Source organism: Mesoplodon bidens (genome assembly GCF_964165515.1).
Source record: "Mesoplodon bidens genome assembly, chromosome: 1".
Lineage (NCBI taxonomy): Eukaryota > Metazoa > Chordata > Mammalia > Artiodactyla > Ziphiidae > Mesoplodon > Mesoplodon bidens.
The window spans coordinates 92,162,052-92,176,922 of NC_138176.1; the positions used below are offsets into that span (position 1 = coordinate 92,162,052).

General features: G+C 39.8%; 1 protein-coding gene across 1 annotated transcript; it reads right to left on the reverse strand.

Annotated features, from left to right (window-relative positions):
- Positions 1-13,173: 13,173 nt before the first annotated feature.
- LOC308621260 (phosducin-like protein 3) lies at positions 13,174-14,567 on the reverse strand. The gene is made up of 2 exons (XM_081241600.1): positions 14,057-14,567; positions 13,174-13,848 (listed from the first exon to the last, which is right to left on the reverse strand). Exons 1-2 carry the CDS (start codon positions 14,448-14,450, stop codon positions 13,448-13,450), a joined length of 795 nt encoding a protein of 264 aa, XP_081097726.1. The 5' UTR covers positions 14,451-14,567; the 3' UTR covers positions 13,174-13,447.
- Between the last annotated feature and the right edge of the window lie 304 nt (positions 14,568-14,871).

Below are 14,871 nucleotides of genomic sequence, written 5' to 3' on the forward strand. Positions count from 1 at the left end.
GAAACCCCCAAGGGGCCCAAGGACAGACTAGCTCACTGTAATGTGAATCTCACCATAAACTGTCTGTCTGAGCAACGCATGTTTGAAATTTACTAAATCCTTGACTCTTATTTTCCAAAGTACTTATCTTTATAAGTAAGGAATTGAAAAGTAAAAAGCATATATTATAGTGGAAAACCACTGTGATTCAAAAAAAGCAAAAAAGTTCAAGACATTTATATTCAAGAAGAAATGCACACAATTTTTATGAGTAGTCCATTTAATTGTGTATATACTAATTCCTCTTACTAAGGAAAAACCAGCATTAAGGCACAGTTTTGCTATTTCCATGTAATTCTAGGCCCATCCTCTGTTCCATGCTCTTTGAAGAGACAGCATAACAATCCCAACAGAGTATTTTGGCTCTCTACTTCAGCAGGGGAAGGAGGGATCTTAAAGCTGAAACCTCATCTTATGACACTGTGGAATAAACAGATCAACTCAATATATATTTTACTATAGGATCAAAGTGGGAAGTCACTGCTAACCAAATTCTCAAGTCAGTCTTTTCTATACTTGCCACATGTAGATACATCTCTGGAGTCTATCTCCTCAGGTGTAAGCACATCAGAATCTAAATCTAAAAATATATCTGGGGCTTCCCTGGTGGCGCAGCGGTTGAGAGTCCGCCTGCCGATGCAGGGGACACGGGTTCGTGCCCCGGTCCGGGAGGATCCCACATGCCGTGGAGCGGCTGGGCCCTTGAGCCATGGCCGCTAAGCCTGCGCATCCAGAGCCTGTGCTCCGCAACGGGAGAGGCCACAACGGTGAGAGGCCCGCATACTGCAAAAATAAAAAAAATTAAAAAAATATATATATATATCTGAATTTCTATTCTTTTGTAAGTTCAAAATAAACTCCAGAAACCAAATAAATATCCTCAGAGTGTTATATCACATCTTTGACTTTGGTGCAGACTGCAGGCATAACCATCATTCTCTATGTCTATCAAATTAAAGTAGGACTCCTAAGGAAAGCAGATAATCACCACATAGCTTTATTTAGTTGAACAAGACAGCCTACATAAGCAAAATAATGAAATGCATAAGGACTAGCATAAATTTTGGAAATAAATTCCCAGAGAGTGTGGCTAAGTACTACTTTAAAACAACTGCCTATATTCAGATGTCAACTGAAAGATTAAACCAGTGGTTCTGGCCATGTTATCTCCCTCTTACCACCACAGACAATGTGTCTGTGGTGACTGTGTGCGCCTCAGGGGCATCAAGCATCTTGTTGAGCATTCTGTAGAGGTTGATGGTTTGAGGGAATACAGCTGCTTTCAGGGGACAACACTGCAGATTAAACTTTCAGAATGTTTTTCCTTTGGGTTATTTTGTACCTGTGAATGGAGAGCCTACTCTCTTATGCCCTCCCTTTATATACAGACATGCGTGCACGCACACACTTCATAATGGTGTAATCATTACTAAGCCACGATGATTGTGGTTTCTGAAAGTCAGATGTTGTCTTGACTCGTGACTAATTCAGATGACTAAAATAAATTCAGACAAACACGTTCACGCTATAAAAGGAAAAAGCGAAGCTTTTATATATGGTTCCCTGCTATGCACAAGCAAAGTGTATATATGGAATACACTGCACAGGTGAAGTGAGAACCTTTTCCACATAGTAGCCTTTAATTTTCAATTTCAAAATAAGAATGAGACTTTCTCAAGTAGAAAAAAGGGAGAAGAACACATGAAGCAGATAGAACAGGGAAGGTAATGCATAGAAATGCAAGAGAACAATGGGCATTTAGGGAACAGCACATCAGCTCCCCAAAAGGCAACAGCTCTGACCTGGCAGTTGCACGCGTTCTCCTGTTCTCCTGCATTGTTTGTAATCCACAACACAGGCACCCCTGTGCTTGGCATGTGCCCTGGAAATGCTCAGGCCAACTACTCACCAAGACCTATCATGCATAGCATCCCAAACCTGATGTTGAACTCCAAAGACACATTATCAGAGGGATGTTTTAAAGATGAATTAAGCAACATTTTTATACCAAGCATTCTAAATTAATAAGAACTATAGGTGAAATTGAAACAGCATTTCTTTATTTTGTGTTTTCCAATTTGCAGCTCCCCAACAAGATCCTGCTTTGTCACATCTTGATGCCTTTCTGCAACCTGTTCTCCCTGCGGAAGTGTTCCCCTCCATGCTTCTACTCAGACGGCTGCAATCTTCTTTGTGTGCCTAATCTGAAAGGCTACCTGCTCTACCTTTCTCTACTCCTGCTCTTTAATACTTGAGTAACCTACACTTACCTCTTCTTATGTTTATTGTAATTTGTAAGACTGGTTTTCAAATTTCCCCTCATCCTGTCCTTCTTTCCCTCCCATACCACAGATTATAAGATTGTAAGGGGCAGAGAGTGCAATTTCTTCTTTTTCTATCCCTGGTGCTTACCACAGTACCTGACAGACAGTAGGTTCCCAGTAGATGTATGACAAATGAATAAATAATTTCTAGGCTTGTGCTAGCTGTTCTTTATTTCAATTTGGGAAAATCAGTTGTCTCACTTGGTGAGGATGATGATACTTGCTGAGATGTAGCACCTCACCCCCTGCTCCAACACAGGTTAATTTATGATTAATTAGGCTTAATTCTCTAGTGCACAACTGGCAGAAGCCTCTGAAATTCCCCCACAAGGAGTGCCCCTGCAATCATGTCTTACACTCTAGATGCAAAGTCAAATTTTGCTCTCACCTCTAATTCTTACCACCCTCTGGATAACAGGAGGAATATGAAGTCTTAACTTCACCATGTATTACTTCAGAAAATACATCTATATAGTCTAAGTGGTTTTAGAAGTCTAAATGGAAACTAAATGTTTCCTATAACCTTATCAAAGGGTCATACAAACACACACACACACACACACACACACAAAACACCTCTTTGTCCTTCGAGTTGTTTAAACAGCAATCTACTTCAATAGTAATTCAGTCCCAGAACACAAGTTTGGCTCCATAAATAAGTATCGGAGTGAAGGACAGACAGCCTTTTCCTTCTCAACTAGGAAGATTTTCTCCATAGCGTAAAGAGAAATAAGTTCAGGGATTGTTTCCTTTATATATTTTCCTAGCAGTTTTATATATTCCTTCTTTTAACTTTATAAAATCTATATAATTTCAGCTTCATTCAGCCATTCCACAATTTAACAAATAGCTAATTGAAAGAAATGGTAATTAAAAGGAATTCTAATCAAACAATCTGACTTTCTGGACTTCATTTATGTTTTCATTAGCACCACATACACACTAATTTTGAAAAGTTTCCAACAGCCTTCTGTTCAAATTTTAACTATAATATCCTACTATATTTTACTTACTTGGTATCCAATTCGAATCTATTCCTGAGTTCTGCATGGTCAATATCAAGATCCCAGATAAAAGGCTTGTCAGAAACCTTCTCAGAATCTCTGGTCCCTGAGTTTGGATCGTGAGGGACACTGTACACAAGAAAAGGTGACAGTATGGGGAAACCCAATGGCAGTAGATGAGGTAGAATAGAATAGTGGTTAATAGCACAGGTTCCACATAAAAAAGAATGAAATAATGCCATTTGCAGCAACATGGATGGGCCTAGAGATTGTCATACTGAGGGAAGTAAGTCAGACAGAGAAAGACAAATATCATATGATATTGTATACATGTGAAATCTAAAAAAAATGGTACAAATGAACTTATTTACAAACCAGAAATAGAGTCACAGATGTAAAAAACAAATTTATGGTTACCGGTGGGGAGAGGAGGGAGAGATAAATTGGGAGACTGGGATTGACATATGCATACTACTAAATATAAAATACGTAATGAATAAGGACCTACTGTGTAGCACAGGGAACTCTACTCAATATTCTGTAATGGTCTATATGGGAAAAGAATCTTAAAAAGAGTGAATATATGTATATGCATAACTGATTCAGTTTGCTGTACACCTGAAACTAACACAACATTGTAAATCAACTACACTCCAATCAAAATTTTTACAAAAAAGAGCTCAGGCTCCAGAGCTAACTTGCTGAGGCCCAAATTCTGTAACTGTAGGCAAGTTACTTAACAGTCAGTTTCCTTTTCTATAAAATGGTGATGATAACAATACTATTTACTTCATAGGGTTATTGTGAGGATTAAGTAATAGTATACATACTTAAAATGCTTAGACTCCTGCTGGACACAAGGCGAGCTTTAAGTATTTGCTCTTCTAAACATTATTATTATCAATAATATATCCTAGCTAAAGAAAAATCTGAGTAGGTATCAAACCTCTGAGTTAAAAATTATCTTAACCGAAATACATTGACTGACCATCCTGTGATCAGTGGCATCACTGAATGTCAACTAATCAAAAGCAGGTCATGCTTTATCTTTAAGGGAACGTGCTATGAGTTAAAGTTTACCCTTCTTAGTTCATGATTCTTAAATTGCAGCTAATCCATCTAACAAAGACATATTCTATATCTGCTATTACGTTAACAGCTATGGATAAAGAGCAATGCAGTATAATACATGGTCACATTCCTCAATAAATTTTGGTGAGAGAAAATCCACCTCATAGGAAGGAACTGGTAATTAAGTGACAGACACTAACTCAAAATGCAATGGGAATTCTGGAAAAAGAATAATCAATCCAGAAGGAAAGACTCTGAGAATAAAAGAACAGTCCTTGAGGTAAGCTTTGAAAGGTAGAAAAAGTTGAAGTAAGAAAGGAAGAGGAGAGCTTCCCTGGTGGCGCAGTGGTTGAGAGTCCACCTGCCAATGCAGGGGATGCAGGTTCGTGCCCCGGTCCGGGAGGATCCCACGTGCTGCAGAGCGGCTGGGCCCGTGAGCCATGGCCGCTGAGCCTGTGCAACCGGAGCCTGTGCTCTGCAGTGGGAGAGGTCACAACAGTGAGAGGGCCGCATACTACAAAAAAAAAAAAAAAAAAAAAAAAAAAATGTAGAGGAGCAGGCCTCCCAGGCAGAGAAGAAAACCTGGGCAATCAGCAAGCATGCATAGATAAGTTCTTATTGACTAGAAATGAGTGACAAAGTCAAACGTGACATTGAGGGGACTGGTGGTGTGAGTGTACATTCAGCTCCTGTGACTGAAGTTAGTTTTCTGTTCCTCCTTGTTTCCCTTCAAAATGGAAATGTGTTTTCACTTTATATGAAAGGAAAAGAGATGCTTTGATAGATGACACTCCTAAAGAGATGTCAAGGCTTCATGAAACAACCTTGAATACCATCCAGTTCTCTTGATACGTTGTACACTGGTTTCCTTTCTTCCTTCATGTTAAATTACTATGGAGATTTGCATGAAAAGGGGATCTTTGTTTCTCAGAGTTCATCTGCTCCAGTAGCCATTTACTCCTCACTTCATTGTCACTCGTCTTCTCAGCAAAGAGAGGGTGACAACTCTTAAGTAGAGAATAGCGGCAAGGGCAGACATACTCCCAAGGACCAGAGACTTTGTTGTCATGTAAATCAGCTCAGAAATAAAAGGGAAGAGAAGTACAGAGAATAGGTTTTAGAAGCAACTAAATAAAATGGTTTCCATGGGGGCAATAGTGGTTCTTTAATATTTATCAGTGTCACTGAGTTCTTTTTGCAACAGTAATTCATCATCATAAAGCCTATTTCCACATAGCTTCTTGGGTATTGCATCCAGTGAGGGTACGCCTGTAAAAAAGCCACTGCTAATGGCTCTCTTGGTTTCAAAATGCTAGATTCATGCTAATGGAGAAGATGAGCAAAACAAAAGAGAATACATGCAAACAGAAAAATCACATTATTCACAAGGAAAACTTAAGTTGAGCTGTGGATCATAAGAAGGACCTTCAATATTTAAAATGGAAATTTATTATCACACTAGCCCTATATGCCATGCACCAGCTCGGAAGCCCTATACGTTGTGTGGGAAACATATACATATGGACAAAAGGGTAAAGAATGAAATTTGATGCGTTTCAACAAAATTCTATCTGCACAACATGAATTTCATTATACTGAAGTGTGCAGCAAGGAAGTATGTACAACAGACTGTAAGAAAATGTTTACTTATCTGTTTTAAAAGTGTTTAATATGTTATGGTTAAGAGAAAAGAGTCTTTAAAAGTTGCTGTCAGCAGCTACTCATCTGACTGACAGATTCCTTACCAAAGCTAAAGGAGTGAGTAACCCTGGAAGCAGTTCATGCATGCATGCAGCATAAGTGTTAAGTGAGCCCTGGGTAAATTTCACCCAATGAACTCCTTCTAATGGTAAACAGTTTCACCACTGTATAGTTAAAAACCCACTAAAGGAATCTAAAAACTGTTGAGGGGACAGAGGAAACTGAAAGGACAAGAGTAGACGCCCGCAAGGTATATAAGTCCCCCTTTGCTTCAGAAACCAGCTCGGCTTTTTTCTGAGTCAAAGAATCTAGACAAGATGGAAAAAAAAGGCCATTATCTGACCTTCAGAGTCAGTGAAAGAGCAATGAGAAGAAATTAAAAGCGAAGAAAAGTTTTTGTTTGCTGTTGTTTTGGTTCCTCCCATCTGCAGTCACTGCTCACTGACTGGTGGTACTCACTAGATAGATGAAGCTTGAAACAGGTGTGCACCAACCAGGTGCCTCCCAGAGTCACCTTGAAGTCAAAGGACTGCAAAATCAGTAGAAATCCCTTAAAGGATTCTTTCTTGGCTCCTGTAAATTTATGCTGAGAGAGCCCCATAATTAGGAAATGGTAATTAAGAAAAAGTAGAGCAATGCCAGATTCATCTGAAACCTACAATAATTTGCTTCTATATCATCTTGCTTTGCTTCCATCATTAGTTTAGACCTCATAATCAAAAGACAATCAAACATTTTTGTGCCTCAAACCCAAAAGAACTGAAACTGAATTCATCTTCTTCCATCAAATTTGTTTCTCTACCATGTTCTCTCGCTCGAGAATCATCACCTTCATCTGCCCAATCACCTGACCAGAAACCCTGAGAGTCATCCCTGAGTGTTCCTTCACACACAGTTACAAATTCTTGCTCATTCTACTGCTTTAGAATCTCTTTTATAACTATCACCCCCCCACACACACACACTGCTTCTGCCCTAGTTAAGGCCTTTACAGCTCATCTATACCACTGAAGTAACCAAGTAACTTTTCTTTTAACCCCCAGATTTACTCCTATACAATAAATCCTCCACACTGCTCCCAAGGGACTCATTTGCAAATGCCCATAGTTGCTTCTCCCTACCTGTAGTATAAAATGCAAAATCATCTTGATTTGGTCCTTATATGACAGTCCATCATCATACCCTACCCCACACGTAGGTCCTCAGCACCAGCCACGCTAAACTACGACTTGTTTCCTAAGCGTGGCCTGTTCTCTCTTGCCTCCCTGCGCTTCACAGTTGGTCCCCTGTCCTCCCCTTGGCCCACCCTATGTGCCCTTCAAGTCTCAGGTGAAGAGTCTTCTCCTCTGTGATGTACTCCCTGATGCAGTGTCAGGACTCTCCCTTTCATCATCTCATAATACCTTTGTGTTCAGCACTTCACACTGCTAAAAAAGAAACCCATTCAGGCTACAAACAAATGGATATTTGTTGTAAAATCAGGAGTATAAACGAGGAAGAGAGGCCCCATGGGAATGCCTGAACACCCACCCAGCCAGGCCTCAGGAAGAGGGAGCACAGTTCAAAAAGAGAAGAGCACCCAGCCAGCTCTTATGACTTATATCAGAAGTAAGAATATGTGAAGCCCTTTGCCCATGCCCTGTCATTATTATACCGCAGAGTCTTCCAACTTCTGTTCTCATTATCAGCTGTGTGACTTTTTCTACATGTTGAGTTCAAACTATTTGGAAGAGAAGATCGGATCAATGCGGTTAGGCATCATCATCTCTACTGAAGTGTTCTTTCCTATCACCCTCCCCCCACAGAGCACTGTCCAGCTTACAGATGTGCTGTGTGGGCCAGATTGAGTCAGCTGTGGCCAGAGGGGCGAGTCCACTGGGCAGCAGCATGGTAATCCATGGTGAAGGAATCTCATCAAGGGACTGTGGGGTGGTGGTATTCTGAGATGTGGCATGTCCAAGACTCCTTGTATATAACTTACAAGGAACTTAACACATTGTGCTATACTCGCTTGCCTGATTGCATGACTATCTTCTAAAAAGACTGCGCTTTTTGTGAAAACCTTTATACTCTAAGCTCCAGGTTCAGTGTAAGAATATAGTAGGTACACAGTAAATATTTGCTAATAAATGAATGAATGAAGGGTACACTCACAAAAGTTTATTCAGTTAGTAAAACTGTTCTAAGCATCTTGTTTTTATATCCCATTTAGCTGAAGCACGTTATCCAGATATGCACTGTACATCTCCTAGAAAACTGTTGAGTGGAAACTCCCTCAAATCATAGACACAAAAACTTCACACCAAAACAGCCGTTCTGGTGTGCCTAGAAGACCATGAAATTATAGAATATCAAGACTGGAGGGCTTCCCTGGTGGCACAGTGGTTAAGAATCTGCCTGCCAATGCAGGAGACACGAGTTCGAGCCCTGGTCCGGAAAGATCCCACATGCCATGGAGCAACTAACCCTGTGCACCACAATTACTGAGCCTGTGCTCTAGAGCCCGCGAGCCACAACTACTGAGCCCACGTGCCTAGAGCCCGTGCTCTGCAACAAGAGAAGCCACTGCAGTGAGAAGCCTGCGCACCGCAACAAAGAGTAGCCCCAGCTCACCGCAGCTAGAGAAAGCCCGCGTGCAGCAACGAAGACCCAACGCAGCCAAAAACAAACAAAAAAGACTGGAAGGGATCTGCAGATCATGGTCTTTATCCTCTCTCTATCAGGACACACACAACAGGTACTGTTTATATGAGTAACACACTTCTCCAAAGGTAAAGGGGACCATAAGCTCTGTTCAGTTGTAGGTAAAATACAGGTCCACTTCCTTCTCTCCCATAGATCCACTTCTCAGTTGAGACACTTGATAACATGTTGAGATTAGGAAATCTAAGCCTTTAGAAGAGAAATTGGTTGCTCAAGGTCACACAGCTGCCTAATGGCAAAGCCAGATTTCTCCTCATCAGTTCAATGTTCTTTTCTAGTTCTCTGTTTAGCATTCCTCAGTCCCAAAGGCCCAAACTAAGATTTAAACTAATACTTTAACCTAAATGTCTGCCTTAATCATTTGCCACCAGAGGCAAGAACAAACCTAAATCCACATAAATAGAGAATTCAGCAAACTGTTTTTAAGGGAAAACAACGATTTGCATATAATGGAGAGGCAAGGGCAAGAGCAGGGACACAGGAAAAACTACAACTCTAAGAAATTCTTCTGTATTTCAGTGAATGGTCATTCAGTACATTGACTTTTGACGTATTGACCTACAACCAGTACCTAAATACATGGCTGTATAAACATAGATGCAAGCTAACTCAGAAGTCTCATGTAAGCCATTATCTGTTCATATAAAATTGTGCATGATATAAAGTACAATAATTGTTCTTTCCTAACCTAGTTAATGTTTGGTTGTTTTGTAATTTTAAAAATACCAGATACCCAATTAATTTAAGCCCATTGTTTTCCAGGCTTTTAAGTTACAAATTAGCAAATTTCTTCTATACATACACTTAGCATATCTGTGGTAATTGAGAACAGAACTTGGAGCCTTACTAATAGCAAGCATATGAAGGAGAATATGAAATGTTGATTACATTCATGGATTAAAACAAAAATCTGTGGTGTGTGAAGTGTTTGGTATTTAAACCAAGAGCTTATGAAGATCAACATCAAAAGAAAATTTAAATTAATTACTATGGATTATATGTTTACAGAATCCAGAGTAAGAGAACAAGAAAATGCAACTGAGGACTAAAAATGACCAAAATATTGGCCTACACTCCATTTAAAACACATACTTCATTTTGCACTAATCTTACAGTTACTACCTTCTTAAATCACCAAGCTAAAAGCCAAATTTATACTGCTTTTCACTGTGTGAGTACACATATGTATTAAGTATAAATATACATGAATGCAAAGGAAATAATCAAATCAAGAAAAAGAAAAGAAAGAAAATAAACCCAGACTCTCTTCCATTAACTCTTACTTACAACGTTTTGGGAATTCCAGTTCCATCCAAATCTCCCTTGTTTCTCCAGGAAAGTACCTTCAATAGAGAACACAGAATTCAGTGGTAACCAATCTGGGCATTTTTGCTATTTCTGCTTCATTCTTTCACATCCGGTTATCACTCTCAAAACTCTTTGCCTTTTCGGTTGTTGCTGCTGTTATTGCTCTTTCTCTTCTAGAAAGGTCATTTCTAAGAACAAGCTCCTATTTTTCTGCTCTCCAGGCTACTGACTTATTTATCTCTTTAGAGAATCTAGAGGAATTCCTTCACACCAGGAAACACTTATGCTACTAGGCCTCATCCACACTCCTCCCCAGGCTGAAGATGGGTTTTTTTTGAATTTATCGGGACTGTCACACAATTTCTGGACACTGACTCTGACATCTCAGAGGTAGCCACTTACCTTCTACTCCCAAAAGAGGAAATAATCAAAAAATCGTGCCTACTTGTACTAAGGTTTCCAGATAAAATACATGTTTCCATTAAACCTGAATTTTAGATAAACAATGACTACTTTCTTAATATAGGTATATTCCATGAAATATTTGGAACTTACCTGTAATTCAAATTTAACTGGGAAACCTGTATTTTTATTTGGTAAATCTAGCAATCAAAACTTGTAGCCCTCCCTCCTTTTGAAAGATTCTATTTCATTTTCTCCTCTAGGTTTTTCTCACTTTTGAGTAGCAGTTCAGTCCTATGCTCCTTATTGTTTTATATTTCTTTGAGGGATTTCCTATGCCAGATACAAGTGTATACACATGAGGACATATGAGCATATATGTGTAGTCAGAAAAGTTTGATGTCGATAACCACAGTAACATAGGCTAAAGTATAAGTCTACTGCCAAGCCTCCCTCAAGGACTTTCTGATAATTTTCCATGTCATCCAACAGAAATTCAAAACAGTCCTTCATTCTCTAATTTATGCCAACACGGCTCTTAAAAAGATGGTGTTAGGGAGAGGGCCTTCTTTGGTAAGGCTGACTGTGTAATCTGAATTGGTAGCCAGATCCAAACGTAAGTTGTCAACTGGTAAACAGAAATTGCCCAGATTTTGACTTGGCATAGAAAAGTCCCAAACTAAATACTCTGCTATAACATTTGACCTGTCTAAAACTGTACACATTTTGTCAACACTCTAAGTGTAGGAAAGAAGAGAAGCCAATAATTTCTGTCTCTCTCAATCATCTTTATTTTTCCCTTATGCTTTCTCTATTTGCATTGAAGCTAAAAGAACAGAGAAGAGCCAGAAAGAAAACGCTATGTCGTGCACATACACACAAACACATTTCAACTTTTAAGAAAAAAAATATATATATATATTGGAAAGTATACATTGAAATGGTAGTTCATCCAAAATAATAAGTAAATCATGGATTCTCTTAGCGAATGTATGGATGAAAATGATTTCCTGAAAAACAAATTCTATTTCTTAGTTATCCTGATGACATATCCTGAAAGCCAGAAGCCAACATGCCTGCTTTTTCTTTCTTCTAAAGACCCAAGATGCCCCAAGATGATGGCTCCGGTGGTGGGAGTTGCTTCCATTGCTAGGTTTCCTGTGGCCAGAATTGTAGGGAAGTTATTCAGGAAAAGAAGGAAAGGTGACTTACTTCCCTATTTGCTACTAAAAAACACTAAAATACCTAAGCACCTAATGTGTAAAGAGGACACACTTGCAAAATGTCCCAGAGAGTGATGTCCTTTAACGCTCTAGGATGTTGCATTTCTTAGATTTAATCTAATTCTTATGGGAGTGGTGACTTAAGAGAATACTATCCATATATACAGAGAATATAAATATCAGGCATGATATTTTGACTTGGCATAGAAGAGTCCCAAACTAAATACTCTGTTATAACATTTGACCTGTCTAAAACTGTACACATTTTGTCAACACTCTAGGTGTGGGAAAGAAGAGAAGCCAAAATCAGGCATATCAAACTCAAGCATGTGAGAAATAATCAACAGTATTATAAAGCAAATTAATTTACATTCATGTTGTCATCCCCATAAACCAGTGGGAAACTTATGGTCTATGACAAAATTTAGAGATGCTCTAGGCAGCACCAAGGGGTCGGGAAGCTGTGGTTAACTACAGTATCTATTAAACAAGTTAGTTGGTCTGGTGTACACAGATTATCACCAAGATGTCTGGCGAACCTCTCAGCCTGGCCTTTCCAAGTCCATCAACCCTCTGATGATTTCTACCATGCTTAGAATGCTTTGCAAAGTTTCCTATTGTCTTGCCAACCTAGATGCCCCAGGAAGCCTCTGCTCTCTAAGATCTAGCCATATGCTGACAAAAACCTGAGCAGGTCCACTGTGTTCTTGGGGCCACATACCCACTCTCTCCTTCTCTAAGGAAATACTAAAGATACATCAGAGGGAATTCATTTCCAGCTCATGATTCTTTAAGATAATTATTTTATAACCAGTAATTGCCATCCATTTAAGCACTTAAGATGTACAGACTATTTATATTGTTTGTCCTGCCACAGACCTCCCTGAGGTTAGAGATTACACAACCACTACCTACAGGAAGGAGGAAGTAATGGGAATGAGGGGAAAATACAGAGGGAAAAACCTCACAGACTAATATCTCAAAATATCATAAAACCAGATATCTAAGTTCAAGCTCAACTAAGAGTTCCTCATTTTAAAAGACAGAAAACAAGCCATTAGTGGTGTAAAGTCAAAGCTTTTGTTTCTATGTCTTTTTAAGATCTTTGACCTCAAAACACTTCATTGTAGAGAACATTGTTGAAAAGTCGTCTGTGGTTGACCAAAAGATAAATTTCAGGAACACACAAGAATAGGATGTCTATAGTGTTTTCATAAGGTGATGATATTAAAACATAAAAGAAAAATATATCAAAATATAGTGTGACATAATAAATCAAAATTAAATGCAGACCTGCCTGTTGTTATAGGTACTGGTGAGTAGATTTGCATTTTCTTTTCTGTTAAGGATGGAAACAATGGTGGATATGAAAGAAGCATCTCATTCTTTACATTCTGGCAGATTTGCAAACCAATAAGCATCACATCAATGTTTTTTTTTTTTAAACTAATATCTGGCTTTTATTTTTTTCTTAAAGAAATATTATTAGTTTAAAAAAGAGAGTTCCAAGAAATTTAAAAGGATTCCCAGCAATGATTATTTCTGAGATCAGATTTGAAACATAATTATAAAAGGCTAAAACTAAAGTATACATTCCTACTTTTTCCTTTTAAAAAAAATTCAGATGATGTGTCACGTCAAGAAAGTTCAACAGGTTACGAGGGCCACAGCCTTAGTCATCCTCGGAATCACTGTCCCTCCTGGTGGGGATGGAGTATTGCACGGAGGAAAGCAGCACATTTATGGGTTTCTTAGGGTTTTCCTCCAGCCTTGTCTTGATTGCTCCAGACTCAGACAATTTCCACTCCAACTTGTCCATTGTCAGGTTCGTGCCACCAAACACCAGAGGTCCAATAAGTTCAGCCTTGATATCACCTTCAAGGTACACAAATGTCGTGGGCAGATTCCTATCAGGATAACTGGGTATGCAGGTTGTTGAAACGGCTTTGATAAATTTGACATCAGGAAACCTCCTGGAAAATCCACTGAAGTGCTGATTTATCAGAGAACAGAGGGGAATCCCTTGTTTGTAAAGGTGCAGGATGACCCACAAGCCCTCACCGGCTTTGTTAACTTTTTTTTTTTTTTTTTTTTTTTTTTGCGGTACGCGGGTCTCTCACTGTTGTGGCCTCTCCCGTTGCAGAGCACAGGCTCCGGACGCGCAGGCTCAGCGGCCATGGCTCATGGGCCCAGCCGCTCCACGGCATGTGGGATCTTCCCAGACCGGGACACGAACCCGTGTCCCCTGCATGGGCAGGCGGACTCTCAACCACTGCACCACCAGGGAAGCCCCTGTTAACTTCTTGAACATAATCCTTTCCTGAGATTTCCAAAACTTCTCCAAATTTATTCTTCAGTTGGGTTGCTTTCCACTCGGCCAGTCTCTGCTGCCTGTACTTTTCAATCGCACGTTCATCTTCCTCACCAAATTCCTCTCCGTTATCCTCCAGTTCTTCCAAAGTCATGTCTTCATACGTTTTCACAATGGACTGCTGAAGGACCCGCTCTTCTGCCTCCTTCTCCAGATCTTTCAAACTTCCCTCGGAGGGCAAGATGCCTCTTTTGCATAAGATGTCTTTCCACTCGGTGTCTGCGTTGGAGTCCTGCATTTTCTCACGAGTCACTCGAGCCCGGCCGGTGGTCACCACTCCGCCCCTCAGCTCTCCTCCACGCATGCGCGCAGCCACCCACCCGCTTCTTCCCAATTATCTTTTTATTGTACACACCCTGGTGAATTTTTATTCCAAGAGACATAGCTCTTTTGAATCCAATATAAGAGTCATCCAAGCAAATCAAGTTGGGCAGGATGAAGCTGTAGATTTCTGAAGTGTGAGGTGTTTTCCACTTACATGAAAATAGAGAAGTGGACTCCACTTTATAAATAGCTTTAGTTTGGCTACCCAGGACAACAGTTTTCCAAAGAGTAGTTCTAGGAGGCAATTTGCAGAGGAAGGAATGTGACTAAGTAGTCTGGTTCCGGATGTGTAGGTGGACAGCAGTGAAACAGAAGGTTTCTGACTGGCCCTGAAGGACTACCTAGTGTAACATACCAATCCAATGACCGGATTCTAAGATCACCTAGCAAATGGAACATTT

What these genes read in the sequence shown, in the direction of transcription:
- LOC308621260 (XM_081241600.1), bottom strand. Translation starts at nt 14,450, where the DNA reads ATGCGTGGAGGAGAGCTGAGGGGCGGAGTGGTGACCACCGGCCGGGCT. An exon ending in AGTTAACAGGGGCTTCCCTG is followed by an intron (nt 13,849 to 14,056) that starts GTGGTGCAGTGG and finishes AAAAAAAAAAAG; the next exon opens with TTAACAAAGCCGGTGAGGGC.